Below are 23,361 nucleotides of genomic sequence, written 5' to 3'. Positions count from 1 at the left end.
AAATGGAGGAATGGGTACACCAAGCGGTTGTACATTGCCAGCAACTACCTACTTGAAACCATTCCAGCTACCCTGGTCATCTTTGCAGACAACTGGGAACTGATACACAAACATGACGGCGCCGGTTTCCTGAGACGCTTATTCTGGTAGCAAATTGTATTCATGAACGACACGCTATCAATGATGGTGTAATAGTGTTGCAAGAAAAATGGCTGCTTCAAGGAGGTTTATCCACGGGGATATTTGCTGGTCATGAATTTTATGCCCCTCTACAGTTTTATTTCCATGGCATAAAAGCCCAGCGAAAATTGCTCAATGAAGAACGTCTGGTTTAGACTACTTATGGCACCAATCCATACATTAAAAACTATGTTAATTATGAGAAATGTGGTTTTATAAGTGTTTATTACTGAATATTACCTAAGAAAAAAAAAAGATTGTTTCAATGTTCCAAGTATTTGATTCTGTATTACTCTGGCTTTTTGGTTCTTAATGCAGACTGTTTAAATGATGATGTTAAAGCAGATGAAATGTACTCCAGACAAGATTGTTTTCTTCCTGACCTGATACTTAAAGGCTCTTACTTATTCTGCTGGTTTTGTATACCCTATAGAGGATTTGGTACAGAAAAATATACCAACAAAATTGGAGTTACTACTGAAGATTTTATATTGTGAACCTGTTTCTTTCCTTGTGTTTATTTTAACGCACTATAAACCTGACAAAATACTTCTTTTCTTCTGAAGAAATGCTAGAAGGAATCTAGTCTTAATATAAAATGGAAATTTATGCTAACCCCAAAATCTGTTGTGTTTATATGTAACTTTTAATAACCCATACCCTTGCATTGCTTTTCTTACCAAAAAGCATCAATTTCCAACATAAATTGTATTTTTCTACATATCCCCAGTTACATACACCTAAAAAAGCCCACATCCTTCTGAATAAGAGTAATAAGAGATACGACAGACTAACTGTTGGAGAAGAAAAGGTACTTGAGGCTGTGTTCCTGTCCTCTGTTAAGCCTGTAGAACTGACGATAGGCAAAGGATTATAACAAGAAAACTTTGCAGCTTGTGTCACAAAGACAGGTGCCTCTGTTCTTCTGAAAAAAGTAGTCTTTGAATGAGTGACTTGAGCTGTAAGCGTCCATCTACTGACAGGTAATTAGATTACAGCTAGGGGCTTACACTAGGGTTCCAAAGGAAGAAGTCTAAAGAAAACTAGTGCTCGAACTCCAGATCGAGCAGGGAGATTCTCTTCTGAGATCTCTTTTGTAAGGGACTTCTTACTCCTGGTTTAATGGCCGCATATTCTTTGTGCTAGTTTTGTTGGAAGAAGCACATTTACAGAGACTGGGATTTTGACATCTGCCATCAAATAATCTGGAGGAACACAAGCCTGGTACTGGAACTTTTGAGATGCACACTAGGGGAATAATCTTAAACCTCAAAGACCTGTTTACAGCAGAAACAACTGTTACTTGTACATCCCTTCTGCTAGGAGAAAGTATAAAATTAGGGATATATAGAAACATCCTCTTAAATAAGCAATGATGTAGAATGGCTTGCAGTTGCATCATTTTAAATCTTAGCATTTAAGTGAATCTGACAAATGTCATAAGGAAAAATATGTACTGTCATCATCAGAAAAGTGAAATTGAGGGCTACAGCAGAATATGTTTAGGGTACAGTGATAACACTGATGAACATAACAAACCTAATTTCCCTTGCAAGAGTAATTAATTTGTGAACTTGCAACATTAAAAGCACACTCTTTATATTCATGGCATGCTGTATTAAGCTGAAATATTTCTTATCCAGAGATTATTTTTCCAAGACAGCTCTGTTAGCTATGTCGAACATCTTTGAAGAGAAAATGATCATACTAAGTCAGTTCAACCACATCTAATAAAATTTAGTCATGTCAGACTTAAAATGTTGCAGAAAAATGTCCTTGGATGAGGCTGATATGTGAAAAATTTGAATTTGAGTCACTAATAATAGTCCCTTTAGTTTTATCCTATTAATGCTATGCTGACCCAGTACAGTCAGGCTTCAAACATACTGTTCAATCATATCTTACAAGACTAGCCTGGCTTATTTTCAGAAAGATGTCCCAGTCATGTGACGACTTCTGTTTTGTTTTAACATGTCGCACTAATACATTGATGTTTTGTTGAAATATAGCTGCTCTAAAATATGCAAAGCCTATGCAGAGACAGGAGGAAGGCTAATACAATTATCAGATTATAAAGCACCACAGCTAGTATTGTACACATAAATTCTACCAGTGCTGAAAAGATTGTAAGGAGTCCGCCCCCTGTTCAGCTACCCCACCTGCTCCTAGCCTTTCAGTGATTTCTCTAATCCATACTTCACACGGCTACATGGCAACAAAGGGTAGCTTTGCATTTTCTTAGCTACTTCCATTTCTTTTGTTCATTTGTCCAAATAACACAATAGAAAATTATAACTGCCATTTTCCAGGAATTTTTTTTCAGTCTTTACTATCAGTATACGGCCATATAGTTCTTTCCTAAGTCCGGGGAAGTCTTGAAGCTATCAACTATTCCACTGTTGCTCCATGAACAGTACCAGCAGATTGAAGACATAAACCATCATGGAAAGCAGCTTGTCAAAAGACTAGGGTGCTTTATTTCCTTTCTCTTTGTACCGGCACCCTGACAGAGCAACAAGCTTTGTTGGAAGACATCTGATGACAAGGAATAAAGCCATAACTAGAAAGGCAAAGAGCAGGAAAAAAACCTAGAGGAGAAGAGTGAATGACTGAGACTCCTAATTTCCTGTGCGTTTAACCCCTGGTTATGCATAGCTGCATTATGCCAGCAGCAGCTCACCCGTGCGATGAATGCAGACAGCCCAAAGCTGCCAGGGCGCACCCAGCACCGGGAGAATCAAGCCCAAACTGTTCCAGGCCAGATTTGCTCTCAAAACAATGCACTTACCCAGCATGGAACGGGATGGAATAAGCATCCCACAATGAAGCTGCTTCCATGCAGTCAGTCAATGCATTTCTGAACTGAAATGGAGAAGCAGCAGTTCTGCCTTTACTATTCCCACACAAGGAAGAAATGGTTTGGCACGTGAAAGGCAGGGTAGGCTCAACTGTCATGGAGACATTCAAAACCCACCTGGACACATTCCTGTGTGATCTACTCTCAGTGGTGCTGCTCTGGCAGGGGGGTTGGACTAGATGATCTTTCGAGGTCCCTTCCAACCCCTGACATTCTGTGACTCTGTGTGACCTGGAAATAGTGGAGTTCAAGATGCTGAGAAGGCGGCGTGTAGCAGAGTGCAGGCCCTGGACTTCAGGAAAGAGATTTCAGCTTATTCAGAGAACCAGTAGGCAGGATCCCATGGGTCTGAAGGGAAAAGTAACTCGGATAAAGCTGGCAGCAGGTCTTTAAGGACAACCTCCTCTAATCATAAAAGCAGTCCCTCCTGATACTCAGGAAAACAAGTCAATCTATCAGGAGGGTGGCTTGGCTGAACAGGAACCTTACAGCAGCACTCTGGTGCAAAAAGACAGTAAAACAGGAGGTAAAATCAGTGACAAGCTGCAAAGAAGGAATCAAGCAGCATTGCTCAGCATGTAGGGATTCTCTTAGGAGGGTAAAAGCTCACTTAGAATTGAAATGGGCCAGAACGTCAAGGGCAACAAAAAGAGTTTCTACTGCTACAGTAGTAGCAAAAGGCCAAACAAGGACACGTGGGGATGGTTGCTGAGTGGGTCAAGTGTTTTCAGGTCCAGTTGGGCTGCATTCCAGGATGCTGAGAGCTGGCTGAAGTCAGAGCAAGGCTGTCACCTCTGAAAGGAAATTGAGGGAGGGTCCCCAATGACTGGAGAAAAGCAAATGTTCCCCCACTTTCAGAACACTAAGAGAAGGATCTGGGATCCACAGACCAGTCATGCTCACTTGGTCTCTGGAAAAATCATGGAACAGGTCCTCTGGGAATACATTTTTGGGCACATGAAGGAGGTGCTTGAGGACAATCAGCACAAACCAACCATCTGCAAATCATCCTGACAAACCTATTTTCTGTTACAAAATGACTAGATTTGCAGATGAAGGGAAGGGAGTGGATGGCATTCACCTCAACTTTAGAACAGCTTCCAACAGCCTCCCACAATCTTCCTGTATCCTAAACATTATGGCCTGGGTGGGTGGCCAATGAGATGGCTGACAAATGGGGCTTTGAGGGCAGCGGTAACGGCTTGTACTCTACCTGAAGGCCACTAACAAATGGAGTACTGCTGGGATTTGTTCTGGGACATGTTCCATTCAGTATCTTTACCAATGACCTGAAACATGGTCACATCAAATTTGCAGATGACATCAAACTTGGGGACCGATCAATGCCCTTGAGGGCGGGGCTCACGTACAGGGGGACTAACAGGCTGGAGGGATCAGGCAACACAAAATACTCAACAAAGACAAATGCAAACCTGCATTTGGGAAGGAGTAGCTCGTTGCGACAACACGGGCTGGGGAATGGCTTGCTGGGGAGCAGCTCTGCTGCAAAAGCCGGGGGACGGCAGGCTAAACACGCACCTCAACTTGTGTCCTGGAGGCAACGGTGGCCGGCACCATCCCGGGCTGGACCAACACAGCACCGGCAACAGAGCAAGGCAACACAACAAGCCCTTCATCTCCCCGCGAGGGCGCTCAGCATGAGCACAGGCTGCCCGCACGCGGAGCGCGGACTCCCGCCCTGCAGGCTGTGAGGCCCCGCGTGGACACAGCCCCGAGCGGCCCGACCTGACGCGTGGCTGGCCTCGCTGCCGGAGCGGCCGGGCTGGCGGAGCTCTCTGCCCGGCCGAACCGGCCCGTCCGCCCGCGGTTCACCCCGAAAGCTGCGCGGCGATCCAGGCCCACGCCGCCCCGCGCAACCACGGCCCCGCGCCCCGCCGCCACGCGGGCCGCCGCCGCCGCCACCTCACGTACGCTTCCGCGCGGCGCCCACCTCCCCAGGCCGACCGCGAGGGGCGCGGCGGTAGCACCGCCCCCGCCCGGCCCCGGCCCGGAAGGCGATATGCGCGCAGGCGCGGCGGCCGCACGTGGCGCTGGCGGAGCCATGGCGAAGGGGCCGGAGCATCTGGAGCGCGCCCAGGTACGGCGGGCCGGGAGCGCGGCGGGCCGGGAGCGCGGCGGGCCGGGAGCGCGGCGGGCCGGGCTTTAACTCCGGCGGCTGCCGCTGCGGTGCTGTTGCAGGTGAAGAAGGCGGTGGAGGCCCTCCTGGCCTTCGCCAGAAGCAAGGCCAAGGGAGACGCGCTGCTCCTCAACGAGAGCGAGAACATCCACCTCCTGGTGACGGTCTGGAAGGTCCCGCGGGTGGCACAGGTTATCAAAATGTAAGGAATTCCTCGGCCGTGTAGTTACAGGAGTTGCTCGTGTCCTTTGGCTTGGAAAAGAGCAGTTTGCTAATTCCGAGCTTCAGGGATTTGACTTGCCGCCGTCCTGTGCTGGCAGCTCCCATGCGTGAGCGAGAACTGCCGGGCCAGACCACTGCTCTGCCCCCGCTGCTGGTGTAACTGGAAGCGCAGCTGTGCCTGCTTCGTGCACGCAGAGAATACCGATTTTGTTGTCTGCCAGTTACAAGGGACGTGCCTTTCAATCCTGAAGCTCAAGAAAAGAAATCAGTCTCTTCTTTGTCTTAAGCCACAACCAAATCTTAAGAAAACCCCCTCTTCTTTTTTGTGATACCCCAAACCGAATATGAACTATAAGTTTTCTTTCAAACTGTAATGCTGTGTTGAGAAAGTTTACATCTATTTGTGCGGACCTCAGTACTATAAAGACTCGTCTGTTGACTGGATGCAGCCATGGTGTAGAGAGGAGAGTGGATGGTCCTCCTCCCAGGACCTGTGTGGTAATGGCTCCTGGCAGGACAGATGGATTCAGCGGTGTATCTGACTGGAGCCACGGCATATGATTGTTTAACTTTTCCAGTTCTGTGTGCTTTAAAAAGTGTAGGTTCCACTGAGGACATTTAGTAGTTAACAAAGAGCAGAATCTCAATATATAGCTTCCCTGTAGTACTTATTACGGTGTGATGATCTCTCAGTGTAGATCTAGTTCTGGAAAAAAACTTCTTTCTCCTCTTGGACATTCCCTGTCCATCTCATATTCTCATTGCAGACCACTGCCCCATGGCATTCGACCAGAAACAGCTGAAGTTTGCCTGTTCACAAAGGATGAACCAAATTTATCAGCAGAACAGACTGAAAATCTGTACAGGAAACTTTTAATCCAGAATGGGATCAGAAGTGTTAGCCAGGTAAGAGAGGTATATGATGGTATAGTACAGTACTATCACTTCTTTCCCCTTGTACCCACGAAAAAGGAAAGTTACTGTTTCCTGCTGTTTAATATTCTAATCTCAATGGCTTTGAGTTAATGGTCTCTAGTAAGATTTTTCTGACTGTTCAAGCTGTAGTTTTTCTAAACTTCAAAGTTTACTCAGAATAATTTCAGTTTGAAAAAACCCTTGATTTAGATGTTACCATGTACTCGAGTTCTGTTTGGTGATTCACAGTTACTATGCAAGAGATCCATATTGCTTGATTCTTAAACAGAAAGCGGGGACTAAACTGTTAATTGCATTGCAGATCATCTCATACAAGACTCTCAAAAAAGAGTATAAACTCTTTGAAGCAAAGCGTCGCCTCCTGAACAGATTCGATCTCTTTCTGTCTGATGACCGAATTAGAAGGCTCTTGCCCTCACATCTAGGAAAACACTTTTATGAAAGGAAAAAGTAGGTCTTTAAATTCTGTAGATCCATTTTGGAGCATCATCTTTTTTAAGATTAGATTCTTTGTAGTAAAATTTTGGTTGGTTGCATTTGACAGGGGGTGGGTTTTGTTTTCTTTGGTTTGCTTTTTTAATATTTATTTTTAATCCCCTCCTTTTGTTTTTTAGGGTACCTTTATCTGTAAACCTGAAAGCCAGAAATCTTGCTAAGGAACTACAAAAACATATCCAGGGGACTACGCTCCCGGTTACCAACAAAGGGTGCTGTTAGTAAGTAGTACATCACTTGAAGGACGGTTGTACCTTAACTGTAGGAATTTTAAGTGAGTTATTTTTATTGCGTTAATACGTGAATAAAAGCAATTAACGGTCACCATTCCAGATGTGGGCCATTTTGAACCTTAACCTGTATAAAGAAATCAGTAGTTCTACGTTTTGTTTCTTTTTCCTTACGCCTAAGGAGTTTCTAGGCAACTGTTGCTGTCAAACAGCATGTACAATCTTAGAAAAATGTTAGTGTTCCAAAATACTCTAGTCTTGTAAGACTTTTTTCATTTATTGTGCATCTAAAAGTATCTAAATTGGTAATATGCGTAGTTATATAAGGCAGAACTTGCATATCCAAGTAGAGAAAGGTTAATACAGATAAATCCATTCTGACTGTGACTACAAAAGATTTCTGCAGTAGCCAGCCATGCTTTAAAAGGGAAGATAGCTGCAGATAAATGGGCTTTTTTCATTTCTGGGTATGCCTAAAAACAGGTAACGTGAAGTATGTTTGTTTGCCCCTGTATAAATACTACTTGTCACTTTTTTCAGTACAGCACATATAGGCCACACTGGGATGAAAGCTGATGAGGTACTAGATAACGTAATTGCGGCCGCTGAGGTGATCGCCAAGAAGTTACCAAAGGTACTGCTGACTGTTTGCATTAAAGCCAGGTCGGTTCATAATTCAGCCTTGTTATTTTTACATAATACACTGTTTTTGTTGTTGCAGAATTGGAAAAATGTAAAAATTCTTCACCTCAAAACACTTAAATCAGTTGCACTTCCAATTTTTACTGCAAACATCTCCAACTTGGATGAGCTCGATAGACAGCCATCTCTCAAAAAAAGGGAAGTAAAGGTAAAAAAAAATTCTTCAGATTTACCATAAAACCAAACTGAAACTAGAGTTCTTTGGCTTCCTTTTATGCATTTGTGATGTGTTGGGTTTAAACATTTTAGCTGTTGATCCCAGGCATTTATGGCTACAAGTGGGTTAGGTGCTTCTGAGTCTAACTGCTTCAAATACTCAGTAATGCTAATGGAATTAGGGAAACTCCCTGGCAGGTTGTAAAGCAAACTGGAAATAAGTTAGGCTTTTCTAGTCCCAAACTGTAGGCAGCTGAGATTAATTCTTAAACTTTTGCTTTTATTTTTTATTCATATTTGCCTTCTGAAAATTACCATTCCCATATACATGGATTCAGACTATGCATCCGTTATTTGTTGGCTAATCAGTGGCATCTGAAAAATTCACGAGTTCACATATTTGTATATATATGAGAGGGGCTCACCTACTTTTTACAAAAAGAAAATAATCAGCTGTTCCTTTGTACTGAGTTCTGCTTGTTATGTTCTTTTGTCTAAAATAAATTTGGAGTATATATATTCAACTTAAAGACTGAAATTTTGATATTATTACCATTTACTTACAAGCTATTTATAATAAACTTCTGAAAGTAATGCATTTTTTCATATTTTAGATATGGTTGACCAGTCCAGGTCATATTTTATATATAGTTGACCAGTGTAGGTCAGTTGAAGAACAGTATTTAAATTAATGTTGCTAGACTGTCTTATTTTTAAGCATATTAAAACAATTACACATTTAGAAATGTTACGGGGATTTGTCTGAGGTGTACTTGCAATTATTTCTAGAAGGGAAAGAACAAGAAACCAAAGAACACAGCTAAAAAACCGAAATCAAGTCAAGTCGCACTGACAACTGAAGTTAATGCTGCTGCTGCTACCCAGGAGCTTGCAATAAAAGAAAAAGCAGAAGTAGTCCGAGAACCAGGTGATCAGGATGATGAAGAAATTCCACAACTGGTGCCTATGCAAACAACCAGCGTAGCTGAGCTAAAGGTAATTGTTTAATAATATTGAGAAACTCACATTTCAGTTAAAACTAAAGATCTTTAACATGAAATCGTTCCTTGCTCCTTAGGGAACAGTGTGCATTAACACATTTAATGTGAACGGGATTTTTTGTGACTATATCATGAAAGCAAGGGTTGAGTGTATGGGGGTGGTGCCTTGGGGAGGTGGTTAGTTTTGGGTTGGGTTTTATCTGTTTTGTTTTGAGGGGGTTTTTTATTTCTCTGTTAACTTCTTCTACAGACAAAGGAAGCCAGTGCTTATTGTCCTTTTACATATTTTTCTGAATAGCAGCGATTTTTGTCTAAGTCAAATAACAAGCCTGAAGTCAGAAGAAAGGGTAAATGACTGAGAAACAGCTTAATACTTAATCAAGTAAATCATAAAAATTTTAATTCAAAACTACTTGCAAAATTAAATTTTAATGTATTTTAAATCTTCTGCCTGGAGTGCAAAACTTGAGGAGAAACAAGGAACATTTTCTAGGGGATGGTAATATGCAACATTCACAGCGACATAATCTAAATTGAGAGCTAGCAGCTTGCATGAACTACTGTGTGGACTTACTGTTACCAGTGTTGGAGATGATGTGGATCATGTCATTGACATGTCTGCAAAATACCCAGACTGATAATACCTTTAACAAATATCTAGGAAAGATATTTGGATGAATAAAACAGTAATACTTATGAATTCAACTTAGGTATACTGTATTTGTGACTGGAACATATCCTTAAACTGTAACAGTGTGCCTCTTCAGGAATGCCCAAACTAAAACTGTAATTATCTGCAGGCCCACTAAAAAAATTCATACAGCCGCCTTCAAGCTGCACTCATGCAGCAGGCCTGCATTCGCTCACGTGATGGGATTGCCAGAGCCCTATTTCCAGAGCCCTGGCATAGATGCAGCTAGAGTTGGAATGTATGAATTGTTCCGATGACAGCAGCCCTCTTTCATGAGGGCCGTTTGGGAACATGGGATGAAGTCTGGGGACTGCTAGGCCTAGTGAGAGGTAAGAGTGCAGTCAGTTGTGTGCGTACGGGTGGACTTCAAATAGAGCTGATCTCTAGTCGATCTGTGGCAAGAAGCAGGCCGTGGTTTGAAGCTCTGCCAGCAGAGGTCAGTGATGACTGGCCAAGAGGACCCTTGCATCTGTTAAACCTGTTTACTTTCTTACTATTTTTTCATTATTTGCATGATTTAGTTCTCTGTTTAATCCTCTGCTTCCAGACTGAAATGTAATCTGATTATTTGGGCTAGAGAAAGCATTTGTCATTGTCAATGTTTTCATTGATCCTTCTTGAAAAACAGTGAAGGTGCTTCTTAGGTGGGAACGTAAATTTTGTGTGTCTTCAAATACAGAAAATGGAACCAAGTCCAGAAAAAGGTGACAACCTGGGTGAGAAAACCAAAGCACCCCGTGGTAAGAGAAAGAAACAACCTTTATCTCTGGAGACTCCAAAACCAAAACATAAAGTTACAGAAAAGGATGCAGACTTGCAGACGTCATCAGAACAGAAAAACGCCAAGCAGCTCAGCATACTAAAGGAAGCAATAAAAGAGATGAAAAAGACTCCCAAAAAGCCTGAAGCAAAGTCTTTTGCAACACCCAAAGCTGGCAAATCAATACAGTCAGACAAGAAGTCTTCAAAAACACCAAAGAAAGCACGCAAGAAAGTGCGTAGGCAACAGTCAGCATGAATGTTGTCTGTTGTAACACATTTTATGTAATCATTCATTTTTAGTAAGCAAATATATCAATGAAGTAAATTACTTTCTTAAGAAAATCTGTTTCAAAGAGCTTTTTTCAGTGAGACCTGTAATGATTCATTTGTGTTTCCTTCTAACTGACAAGCTGGAACAAATAAATTCACGATCTTAAGTGGCACTGTTTCTTACCTTTTATCTTTTCCTGGCCCAAACTAAAAGCACTCAAAGTCTTTAAGTGTCAAAGGGCAAAGAGGGGACTATTCCAGGGAAAAATAGCTGAGAAATAATTTATAAATGGCATCTTCCTGAAGCATAGCTTAGTACTGGAACAGACAAGGGCTGATGCAAGAAGCACGCATGCATACCAAGAGCAGCAAGGTATTTGACGTGATTTACAATATGAAATAGCTGCCACCATTTTTTCTTAAATTAGTGAAAATGGGTTGACAGCGATTGCTCTTATTCCAGATATTTAAGTTAGCAGCCTGATAACAAGCCAAACTTAATGCATTATTTAGCTATTTTTACCTAGGGTATTTGTGTGGTTAAAAAACCAAACAAACAAAAAAAAAAAAAAAAAAAAACCAAAACCCCACAGACAATTTTACATTTATTGTATGCTTTGACCGTTTATACTTAATGACATTAGCAGAATCTCCTTACCTTCACTTTTGGGCTTTATTTCTGCTACGAGAACAATTGAGGGTACCGCCACATGCTGGTCGCAATACTGGTGTTTCTTCCATCTGAAAAACACCAAAGGCTGTATGAATTTGGGGTGTGCCAGCTAAGTGAACCAGTCCCATAAAGACATGAAAAATACACACTGCAGGACTGAAAAGTTACGTATTTTACATAATAACCAAACTGTTGCTCTCTGTATGATTACTTCACATCCTTCTCAGAGTGAGAATACAAGGCAGATTTGTGATGAAAAGTCCTAGTGGTAAAAATTTTATTAGCAGTATTTTACTCAAATCCAAACAGGGAAAAGGTCTTAAGAGACAAGAAGATTAATCAACAGTATGTAACCTGCCTAATTTGCAGAGTTCAAAAAAACCTATCTCCTATTTAGGACATCCCATATCAATAGATTTGCTACCTAGAAAGTAATTGGGTGCTAAATAAAAAGTGGTAAAAGAAACTAAAGAATGTTAAAAGATTATGCTTGATCCATGGTGTCAACTTTCTGTAACCTGTGACCTCTTGTTCTAATCTACCATAAACATTTTTTCATCAAGAAACAAATTAATCTTGGCCAAAAAAGCAAGTCTGACTCAATGCTAACAAAAAGACCTGATCTTGTCCAAAAATAACCCCATCACTTTCTAGTCTGGGCTGCAAAATATTACTTCACTTCCATAAGAGCACAGCAAGAGAATAGAACTTGATAGAACACAGAACTTGCCTCCTTTCTGGAAATGTGTTTTTTGTATCTAGTTGTTTATGTTAAAATGTTTCCTAATTTGTAGATGTGCAGAAAATCATTAGATGAAGATTGTAACTTCTGTATGAGTAATCGGTAATGAACCGTGCTAACTTGTAGGTCCTGGAAAAACACATCCTTCCATTGAAAATGCTAACAAGTACTGCCTTGAACTTCTGCAGCACTGTAAACCAGTCTATGCTGAGACTGCAGTAGTTAGTCTTGCCTTTTCTTTGATAGCAGCACTGGAATTCATACAGATAGGTAGGACACCTGAAGCGTCCGCTTGGCATAGCTATAAACTGACCCATTGGGGAAAAAGCGTGCACGTGTGTATATATATATATATATATAAAAATACATATAGCTGAATTTGTTCAGTTTATGTTGCAGAGTATGCAGGATTCTGACAGTTAAATACAAAGTAACACTACTGATGTGATTTTTATTCTTCCTTTGAGTAATGTTCTCTTCTATTAAAAATAGATGTACGTACAATTCAGGAGATCAGTGGGTAACAATTTGACGTAGCTATCACAGATCTTCACTTGGAGACATTAGCAGTAGTGACCCTTGCTCAGCAGCAGTAAGTTACCATTGGTACAGGAAGGTACAGTTCTCAGCGGTCTGTACATACTGAAGATCAGTGTTGAATGATGGAGTTAAATTATATTTATTCAGGAAACTACTACTTAGTAATGTTTTTCTTGCTTGTTTGAGAGACCTGGGAAAACCTGTAACTTTGCTCATCAGGAAAGGAGGAAATACAAAAAACTAACATTCATTCAAGTTGAAATGGTGCCTGTTGCTGATGCATTACAGAATCAAGTCAGGTGTAAAACAATTTTTAATTTCTATGTATTCAATTGAATTCAGTTCAATTCCACATTTCTGGTATTTTCAATTAACTAATTTCAACTGGCAACCCATAAGGACCAAATCACCACTTCATATCCTTAGTGTAAATGCTCTTGTAACAAAAGTAACTGAATTTTCTATGCTGGCAGAAGGAGTCAAAATGGAAAACACCTTCTCCAAGGGCTGGTGTAGCTCTGCAAGGCACGTTGATGAGTATTAAGTTCAACCTTACACGAACAGCTAGCGTGCAGGAGTCACGTCTGAGCCTTTGTAAGGATGTTTCTGGGAATGACCATCAAGAGACTAAAGCAGAAATTTATGTATAAATTCTTATAGGCCAACCATTTTTATTCCTGTAATATTCATTCTGACTAACTTTACCAATAGAAGGTGAAAGATTTAGTAGACATCTGAATAATTATTTAAGGTACTATACCTTTGACCTTACAATCTTTATTTTATTTAAAAATTGAAGGTGGAAAGAACAGAGGAATGAACTATAAAATTTATGGTATGGCTAGTAAAGTTATCAGTCTTATAAAGCTGCTTTATCACAAGTTCTATCAGGACGCCCATAATTCTGAATATAAAAAGCGGACATTGGTTAAATTCTTATGCAACATTTTCAATAGTGCTGTTTGTCCTTAGCGAAGGTTCAGGGGTTTTTTAATAGAAAAATCTGCCTGTTAACTTTTTCTCTATTAAGAGTGTAGAATAATAATATTTTAAAATACGGAATTGTCAAGACATACCTAAGCTCTTGAAGCACTTGAAGAAGTACAAACAATGCTTTCTTTACATGGCTCATGTATTCTTGCATTAAGTACTTTGTGGAGACTGTGTAATAGCCAACATTTTTTTTGTGTATCATTAATGTGGTTTGTTCATGTGAGTGAGTTCATGTCCTTTTTAGAAGTACTGAAAGCAGCGTGGCTGTACGGAGGCTACAAGGGAAGATAAAGTCAGTAACTTTCCAAATATCGACATTCTCATGTAAAAAAAAAGTATTCTGTGTTACTAAAATTCACTGCAAGAGTTAAAACTAAACTCTTAATTAGAGTGAGGATCTTAATAGTTGAAGGACAAGCTTCTGCAAGGAGTCTGCTTTTATTTGAAAGGTTTAATAAAGATACTATGAAAATATGTTCTGCAATAGCACATGGTGTGGCTGGTTTGACTAGAATTGATTCTGTATTGCTCATTTGTTCTCCATCTTTGTATTACAGTGGGAACTAACTCATGTTCCTCACAGAGACAAACTGGAGTCAGGAAGCAAGTCTTTCAAAAGAATGCAGTAAGTATTAGAAACTAAAACTTAGTGCTGCTATCTTGCAACTTATTACTGTATTGACGCCAAAGCGCCTTTCTTTCCCCCCCCCCAAAAAGTCTGCTGAACTACTCCTTTTGCAAGAGAGGAAAAACTTTAAAACTACATTAACTTCTACTCTGATTTATATGTCTGGGTGCTTGTTTAAAAAAGAATCAATGTGTTAGAAAGTTCAACAGTGTTATGTTTTGAACAATATTGAGCTCTTGCTGAAAAATTAATTTCCATGGACAGAGAAATAAGGAAGAAAAATACCATCTGTCTAGAAAAAACATAGACTATACCTGTAGCTGGTCTGTGAGCCTTCTGCCATGCTTGTAGAAATCACTGTATTTGTATGCCTGTTTGGTAGGATGAGGGTGATAACGTAACTTACTCTTTCAGATTAGCCTTTAAGTTCAGCATTGCTGGGAAGAATAACCTCTAGTAATAAAGCAATATCTGAATACTATCAAACCAATGTCTTGGCAGGAGGAAGGCAGAGAAGATAATAGAAACTTGTTCACAAACTCATTTTGTAGGAGTTAATTACATCTTGGGCCCTAGGGAGAGGTAATTTTGATGCACACAGTAGGAATGCCAAAGGGCTAGAACTGTGACTTAAAGAGGTCTTTTTCCAAAGAAGCTGAGTTAAGATTATTAATACTGATTTGCTACTGTATTGTAATTAGATCTGCTTTCTCACACTATCAATCTTCAGATTAAGCAAAATGATAATGATTATTTATTTTAGGGTTGTATATGATTATTAGAATTCCTACTGCCCTCAGGATAGGTATGTAATCCTAAAATTAGCTTGGCTTCCTAAGAGCTATTCTGCTTCTAAGGGAATAACCCCCCCTAATCTAAGCAGGTATATGAACCTCATTCAAACTTGGATAACTGGCACATTATCTTCTTTCTCTTACACTTTTGAGTGGGACAAAAGTTAAAAGGTTAACACCATAACGTGAGCAGAAGTGGAACCATAGGTGTTTTATTGAAGCTAGGTTTAAACTTTAAAATCCAAAAATAGTTGAAAATAAGCAGGAAGAATAGCAGTATAGGCTTTTTGGTACCCTAATTCTTCTCAAGATAGGAGTGGTATTATATCTCAAGGTGAAAGATATTTTATTTGTTGAAGTACTTTGAACAAATTTAACTTTTCTTTTTTTTTTTTTTAAGAGAATTTCAGCTTATGATTTCCTAAGGCCATCTTTTATGGAATAACATCAGGCAGTCACTAACAAAGAAGTGGTTTTACCTAGTCTTGACTCTGAACACTCAGCAGGAGCAATGATAAGTGAACCAAATGCTATGATAAGTATTGGGCCTGTAGTCTTATCACAGTAAACCAATAGCACTCATCGTCATTGCAGGAATAGTCTTCCTCAGTGGCATCGTTCTTGGCACACTGTACTTGCACAAACATATGGAAGCTGCACATGCTCTTAGGCCTGTCAGACTTTCCATTGGCTTGATACTTCTAGTTACTGGAACAGCATGGCTTACCCATCACTAAACAAACTGTTAGATACAAGGGCCTTGTGAGGGTATGCACAAGAGAGCCTACAGCCGAAAATAGTTCTTGTGCGTGAGGACTTGGGAGTGTTAAAACATAGGTACGGGGTCATTAGCTGACAAGAGTCAACTGAAATAATGTATCTTGCCTTTTACATAACTGTTTTATCTGCTGCATTTTTCATCTTGCATTCATGAGTTTGCTGCTTGTTAACCTGAAGCTGTATTCCAAGTACTCTTTGTAAGCCAGCCTCAAGCATGTAGTTAAAGAAGTCTGTATGACTTTGCAGGTGCACATTATAACTGTCGTGCAAATCTCTGCTGCCTGCTAGTAGCCACCTCCTCTTGGAAGTGTGGAGGTCTACAAAACATGTACCTCCATCTCCAGACCACACGTTTCCGGAGCGCCTCCTCTCTAGGGCGTCCGAGCAAACTAAGAGAAAGCCCGTACCCCTCTCACAATGGGAACAGTCAAACAGGTCCAGCGGTGCCTGTCTCACGCTCACCTGCACAAGGAAGTGACACCGACCACCACTTGCGAGGGACACCTCAACTCTGAAATGCTGACAGTCGCTATAGACCGATCTTCTGCTATTCCCTTACCGCCTCGGCAGCTCAGGGGCAGGAGGAAGGGCCTGTCTGGGGACGCCAACACCGCTGGCGAGGAGAGGCCAGCTGTAGGAACCGGGCCCCCGGCGGACGAGGCGTGAGGCAGCCCTAGAGCGACTCAGGACAGGAGGAGGCACTGCCGCGCCGTCCCGCCGGCAGCGGAGCTCCCTGACGGCGGCGACCTTCGCGCCCTCCACCTCAGCGCCCGCTGGGGCGTGGCGAGAGCCCCTCCACGAGGGGGCGCGGCCCCACGCGCAGGTGCAAGCAGAGAGGCGTGGCCCGGACGTGTCCCCCCAGGTGCGGCCCCGCCCTCCCCTCAGGTGCGGGCGGCCTGAGGCGCCGGTGGCGCCGCTGCTGCCGCCGCTCCCCCGCCATGGCGGCCCCCGGCGGGCTGGGCCGCTGCGTGGCCGCCTTCTGGCTGGCGCTGGCCTTCGACGCGCTGGGCCTGGCCGTGCTGCTGGCCGGCGTCTTCGCCGACGTCTTCTTTTCCGACCTGCTCATCTACGCGGGCGGCATCGGCATCTTCCTCAGCCTCATCTGGTGGGTGTTCTGGTACGCGGGCAACCTAGAGGTGCCGCCGGAGGAGCTGCGCGACGACGTGGGGCTGGCGCCGCCCAAGGGTCGCGGGGACAGCGTGCTGCGGGGGCTGGTGCACAGCCTCAGCCTCCGCCTCTCCTCCGCCTTCGCTTCCGCGCCGCGCTCCCGCGCTGCGGCCGCCGACCTGGAGCTGCAGCGCGCCGGGGGCCCGCGGGGCCGCCCCGCCGAGCCCAGCAGGTGAGAGGGGGGGCCGTGGTGAGGCCAGTCCCGGACTGTGCCTCCGTGCCGGGACCGGTCTCCAGCGAGAGGGGTCAGTGGGAGGGAAGCTGGAGGCGGGGGGAACCTTAGGCTTGTCTCGAACTTGGGAAAACTCCTACCGGAGATTCAGTTCAAAAACTTGCCCTGTTAAATCATTCGCTCACAGCTGACACTTTATTCAAAACAAGTTGTGTGGAATCTTTCTCAACTCGGGTGATGGTAGAAATCGAGTGAGCGAGATGGCCCCAATTTGATTAGGCAGGGTAGGTACTTCCTGGAGCCGTCTAAGAACGGAGGCGGCCAGCGGGAGGGAAGCGTGCGTGAGCGTGGTGGAGCCGGCATGCTGAGAGCTGACTGCGAGGTCTGTCAGCCGGCAAGCCCGGGAGCTGTGCGGTTCTTAACTGATCCTGAGCGACAGGAACTCTAAATGCTGCCAGAAGTAGGTGTGGGGTAACGAAACGGCCATTAACCACTGCCCCCATGAGCTCTCAGGAGAGGGAGCTCCCTCTTCAGCAATATGAAATGCTTCTTTCTTGGAGAACAACGACAGAAAAGGTGAAATGCTGGCTTGTATTTAACTTAAGGGGCAGAGTTGTAGCTAATAGTTTGAAACTCGTAAATGCAATCAACAGTTAAACTATTTTATCTTGAACCTCAGTCATCTGAAAAAGATGTGCCACTATGCAGCGTGCAAAGAAGGTGACTAGGTCCCACTTGGAAACGTCATTGAAAATCATCAAGCCTTTCAAAATATCCCTAATGTGTTCGTTAATACGACATGCTTATTTAGGAAGAAAAGCATGCTTAATGCCTTCATGAAAATGAAAGAAAAAGTCAAGTTTTCACTTCACTATGTAAAATCCTTTTATGAGGGAACTGGAGAAACAGTTTTGCACTAAGTGTCTGAACTATTCAAGGATTCTGAATATCTTGCAGTTCTGATTCACTGTGTACAAGGTCAGCTTTTTCTGCTGCTCCTTGAAACTACATCTTGGATGTTATTGTACGCTTACAGGAAAGTTCATGTGGAAATAGTCTTCTTTCATGAAAGCTATACACTTTTCTTGAAAGGAAGCCCTAACAGTAGGGAGATACAATACGGGTAACTATTGCTTAATAGAAAACTTGGAGGTGGAATAAGAACTGCAGCAATACAGCTTTAAAAGATTTGTTACTGCTGTTTAGTTTATTATTAACTATATCTGCAATTAGAAAACAGGCTGTTGAAAATGAGTCATTCTCTTTTTAAACTTCTTCTTTTCTGAAATGTTTTAGAACTGACAGATCCATATTTGCAGGGAAGAAATGACATTTGTTAAATGACTATGCCTAGCCTTTTTCATCTAAAGATTGCGGCAATTATAGATGCTGAGTTCAGTAGGTAATATTCTCTCTCTGTACATGGTCCTACTTTCAATATGCATACCTAGATGTCTACTTTGCTGTAATAAACTTCTAGTAGTGAAAGTTACCAGTTATTTTTAAACATTTCAAATCTTACGTGTTACTGATTTTATTTAAAAATAATCTATGGTTTATTATTAACTATAGAGGCAGATGTACAGAGTGCTTTATTACAAGTAAACAGCAGCTTCTAATGCTACAGTAAACAAACTTTGGTACAATTGCATTACTAATTGTAATTCAGAAGGAACCAAGACAGAGGGTTGGTTATAAGAGTTCTTACGCATTGTAACATGAACTCTATGATTTTGACTTTCAAGGTAAAATAAAGGATAACAAATGGTTGCACCTACAAAGATAATTCAGGGTTCCCTTTTGAAGTACGCTCATTTGAAGTACTTTATATCTTCTCATAAACACCTGTCTGAATCAGATCATCCCTTACTGATAGACCAAATCCTCTCTCCATCTGGAGATATTAATGAACTTAACCAAATGGGTTAAACGTGTTTGGGCAGATACTGTCAAGAGAGAGGAGGGGGGAAAAAAACCACCACCCCAAAAAAAACCCAACAACAACAAAAAAAAACCCAACCAAACCACCACCAAAACTGGGGGGGAGGGCGATGCCGGGGGGGGGGGGGGGGACGGACACGACACACCAAAACCAAACACACCCCACCCCCCACCCAACAGGAACCCCCCCCACACACACACTGTACTGGCCTTTAGAAAAGCATCTTGAGCTGTTAATGTCAGATTTCATCTAATATTAAAAAAAAAAAAAAGTGCAAGTGTTTGTTGGAAAATGAACCGTTGCCTTAGTAAGCAAGTTTCTTTACAGAAACTATTTACGCATTTTTGTCACTTAGATAATTTTCTGGCTCTTGCCATTAATAACTTTGTGAAGTTATTAATGGAATACTGCATGCTGTTCTGATTTCCTATCTTAAAAATTTATAGTGGAAGTGAGTGAGAAGGGTGAGAATTCTGAAGATATGGAATTAATTATATTAATGGAGTAACAAGTAGGTGAAGATCCATGAGCCTGAAAAGAGGTGCAGAGTATAAAATATTCTAGAGGTCTATACAGTCATAAGTGGTATGGAAAAGGTACTTAGGGAATATCTCCCAAGACAAAGCAGCAACCAGTGAGTTGTCACATGCTATGTAACAGAAGTGTGGGATTACTCGTCATGGGGAAATGTGATAGATAAAAGCTTAACGGTTCAAACAACCAGATGAAGAAACAGAAGAGACAACAAAGAAAATCTACTTGGCTCAAGAAGACCTGGGGCAGTAGGTGGCACTTGAAATAATACCCTGAGGAGATACTAAATTGCATGCTTTATTCTTATGCCTTTTTGAGACATCCATACTTGGTCAGCATTGGAGATAGGCTGTTTACTTGATGGGTCTCTTATTTGGGCCCATTGGCTGTTAAACATGAGGAAAAATACTTCTAAGACTGTCTTCAAATAAGTTTAGAGTTTTATATGACTTTGTTATAAGACTATTTTGGAGTAACCTTTTCTTAATATATTATCTTCAGGATCTGTTGAAGACACGACTATCAAAGTTACTGCCTCTAAAAGTGGGGGAAGTGCTGCAAGTCATGGAAAGAGAATTCCCTACTCAATGCAATAGGATTCTCTCATTATGAAATAATCTCTGCAACCATTGTGGACTCCATAAAATGGACACATAGAGCCACATCTCTGCCAAACGCACCTATTTCAGTGTTGGACTGGATTTTTTGTGGGTATTTTTCACCATTTCAAAACATAAATCAGATCTCTTAAGAAGTGAGAACTAAAAAAGAAACAAACCTGAGTCATCGAAAAATCACTGCAGCATGTAATATAGGATTTTCTTATTTTGAATAACCTGGGAATTTTTGGATAAAAAGCTCTTGCACAATGAAAAGCTCTTGCACTGTTTTACCAAGGTCTGGAAGTTAAACTTACTGTGAATTTTTATGATGCCAGTGCAATACTTTTGTTTGTAAGGGTGCTTTTAAAATATCTATGTTAAACTGTTGATGCAAAGTTGCAAATGTAGAAGAAGTTGTTTATAGTGTAAATACACCATTTACAGTGACTCTTGTAAAAAGTTTCATCATTATTTTGGAATAACTTGGGAATTTGGGATTTTGTAAGTAGATAAGTAAAAATAGGGATGTTGGCATACCAGTACATTCTTTGTAGTTGCAAGTGATGTAATGTGATGACTCTTAAGAATAAGCATTTTTAGTCCAGTGATATTAGGAATTATTTTCCTAATGCTGAAGCATTTGAGGAGGGGAAACAAACAAACAAACAAAAAAAGCAAAAAAAACCCTCTGTTGATTAACAAATAATCCAATGCTTTATAAAGTATGAACAAATTTACATTTAGATGTAACTGAGAAGTAGCACCTGGGAAAATACGTAAAATTCTTGTGTGGAGAAATTCCTCATGAGTTCCTTTGCTTTTGAACTAACACTAAGAGTTTGGGCCCACCATTTGCAAATATGGGTAGATCTTAAAATTTTAATGTACATTTTGTTTTATGCCACACCTCATTGAATACTAGAGGTGGATTTAAGGAAAATGTTTACTAAGAATAATGTGGCTGTACTTCCTTGTGAACACTTGCAATGTCTTTCAGTGTTCTCTTGTAAATTGCTAGAGTAACTTCTTTTCTATGCCTATGCTAATTTTTAAACATTTTTTTCCAAATGCTTGCAGTGTTTCAGCAAGTTTAGATGAACACTGAACTCGAAGGTCTGTAATGTGATTTCTTCTTTACTAACTGCAGTTTTTAGGACGTGTATGCAACTGTTTCCTCCTTTTAAGAGGAACTGCAATGTGACACCACGGTGTTGTTACAATGATCTGATTAAAAAAAAAGGCAGACTCCTCCCTTAAAACCTATAGATCACTGTATTATTTGCAGGGTTTTCTTAATTTCATTGTTCTGAACAGAGGTAACTGCTTTTTCTGATTCCTTGTAGTTTCACTTGTGAACTGAATTATGAGATGAAGTGTTTAATAAGTGGAATGATTAGTAGCAGCTATAAATCAAGCCAAAACTTTTGTGTGTAGCCATTCATATACTTAGTCTGGTGGAAAACAAAAATTCTGATCTAGTGTTGCAATCATAATTCCTGGAGTGAATTGAGCAGGACTTTGCAGTCACTGTGGATTACAGTGTAATTAATCTTAAATCCAGTATCAGTACTTGATGATTGTTGTGTAAGATTGTAGCTAGAATGTTGTTGGCTATTGCAACTTCACTTAAAAATTGCATGGGATTCAAACATTTACAATGATGAACAGTATGTACGTTTTAAAAATTAAATATAGGAGCTGACACATCAGTAAAAGAGGATGTTAATCATAGGGAAGTGCTAGAATGTTACTAGTGTGGTTTGTCTAAACAATGAGATAAAAAGTACTTGCTGTGGAGCAAGGATAACCATTGTAAGCTATGATCCTTTCTCTTTGAAAATGTAAACCAGTTACCACTTCATGCAGTCTATTTGCCTTCTAAATAAGGAAGGCTAACACTAAATAGAAACTGGCAACTGAATTATTAGCAGTTAAACATTAACAAATATTTAACACTAAAATATAATCTCCTGGTATCCTTATCAGTTGTATCTTAATGCAGCACAAAGTCCCTTCAAAGAACTTTTATGTTGTTGATTGGAAAGAAGTGCTTTACATGTTTAAGACTGCTTGCTGTTGTGTGAACACAGAGTTTTGCATCTAAAGCTAGAATTCCTTTAAATCTAAAGGACAGTCCTATGCACTCTGTTTAAAAACATAGCCAGCACTGCAAAGAACCAAACTCTCTTAAGTGTGAATATACGTGAGGGTTTTTTTGGTAGCTGGTTAAGCCTTAAAACTAGCTCAAAACGGCATCCTATATTCCACTAAAGGAGAAAAGCCAAACCCCTAACTTGTAATTATGTAGAAGGATTAAATGCTTGTTGTTAGCCTCTTTAGAAGACCTGAAGAAAGTTTTAATGTGGTGTATATATGGTTTACTTTCCTTAAATGGGTATGTCTTCTCCAGGGGGAAATTAAAGTTATTAGTAGATTCTATAAAAATCCGTTGGTGTGACTTCTGTGAGGGAGGTAATTATTGCAGTAGCAGCTTGTGAAGAGAATAAGCAAGTACGTACAGCTGGTTAAGAGGGCCAAGTTCAAATAATGTCATATGTGGCTGTAAGTAGTTTTATGTGAATCGGGGAAGTAAACATTACATAGTCAACTGAATTAAAAAAAAAAAAAGCCACGACGTTTTGAGCAGATTGAACATTAGTGAAGAACTACACAGAAAATGTCTGTTTCCATTCATACTTATCCAGGTTGCTCTAAAAGTTATTGAAGGCTTTCAGAGACAGAAAAGTTTTATTTAGAGTGTTTAAGGGACGCTATAGTTCCGGCGTGGTGCTTCACCACAGCCCTATCCCACCCAGAGAGAATGAAAACACGCCGAAGTGCCGCTCCACCCGCGCCCCCGCTCCGCAAAGTGCCGAACTGCCTCTCGAAGGCGAATTCCGCTCCGTGCGGGGCGAGTATCCGGGAGCGGGCACTTGCAAACGGCCTTGGCGTCCGACGTTGCGATGACGCCTGGAATTCCGCTTCACCGGGACGCATGAGCTCCGTGGCGGACGCGGGCTCCCGCGCTTACCGGCGCTGCCCTTCCGTGCCCGCTGTCAATGCCGGTGCGAGACGAGCACTACCGTCACCCGCAGGTGTCAGTGTTACAACCGAGGCGGTGCAGCCCTCCGCCGCTCCGGCCCGCCTTCAGCCCC

The 23,361-nt window shown here is 41.5% G+C and overlaps 2 protein-coding genes across 3 annotated transcripts; both read left to right on the top strand.

Moving 5' to 3' along the window:
* Positions 1 to 5,099: 5,099 nt before the first annotated feature.
* Positions 5,100 to 10,686, top strand: RSL1D1 (ribosomal L1 domain containing 1). Of its 2 annotated transcripts, none has more exons than XM_086473121.1 (9): positions 5,100 to 5,135; positions 5,237 to 5,376; positions 6,164 to 6,302; positions 6,634 to 6,782; positions 6,947 to 7,048; positions 7,598 to 7,691; positions 7,779 to 7,907; positions 8,705 to 8,911; positions 10,287 to 10,686. In XM_086473121.1, the coding sequence occupies exons 1-9, from the start codon at positions 5,100 to 5,102 to the stop codon at positions 10,623 to 10,625; spliced, it is 1,335 nt and encodes a 444-aa protein (XP_086329247.1). In that variant the 3' UTR covers positions 10,626 to 10,686. The 2 variants fall into 2 exon arrangements, with proteins under 2 accessions (XP_086329247.1, XP_086329248.1); XM_086473122.1 differs by having other exon boundaries at positions 7,779 to 7,917; positions 8,703 to 8,911.
* Positions 10,687 to 16,727: 6,041 nt separating this feature from the next.
* LOC147414494 (transmembrane protein 238-like) lies at positions 16,728 to 20,227 on the top strand. The gene is made up of 3 exons (XM_086473252.1): positions 16,728 to 17,128; positions 19,517 to 19,521; positions 20,106 to 20,227. The coding sequence occupies exons 1-3, from the start codon at positions 16,728 to 16,730 to the stop codon at positions 20,198 to 20,200; spliced, it is 501 nt and encodes a 166-aa protein (XP_086329378.1). The 3' UTR covers positions 20,201 to 20,227.
* Positions 20,228 to 23,361: the final 3,134 nt, after the last annotated feature.

Source organism: Leptosomus discolor, chromosome 14, assembly GCF_034619465.1.
Source record: "Leptosomus discolor isolate bLepDis1 chromosome 14, bLepDis1.hap2, whole genome shotgun sequence".
Classification (NCBI taxonomy): domain Eukaryota; kingdom Metazoa; phylum Chordata; class Aves; order Leptosomiformes; family Leptosomidae; genus Leptosomus; species Leptosomus discolor.
The sequence above is the reverse complement of the archived record's forward strand: the minus strand, read 5'-3'. Positions and strand labels throughout refer to the sequence as shown.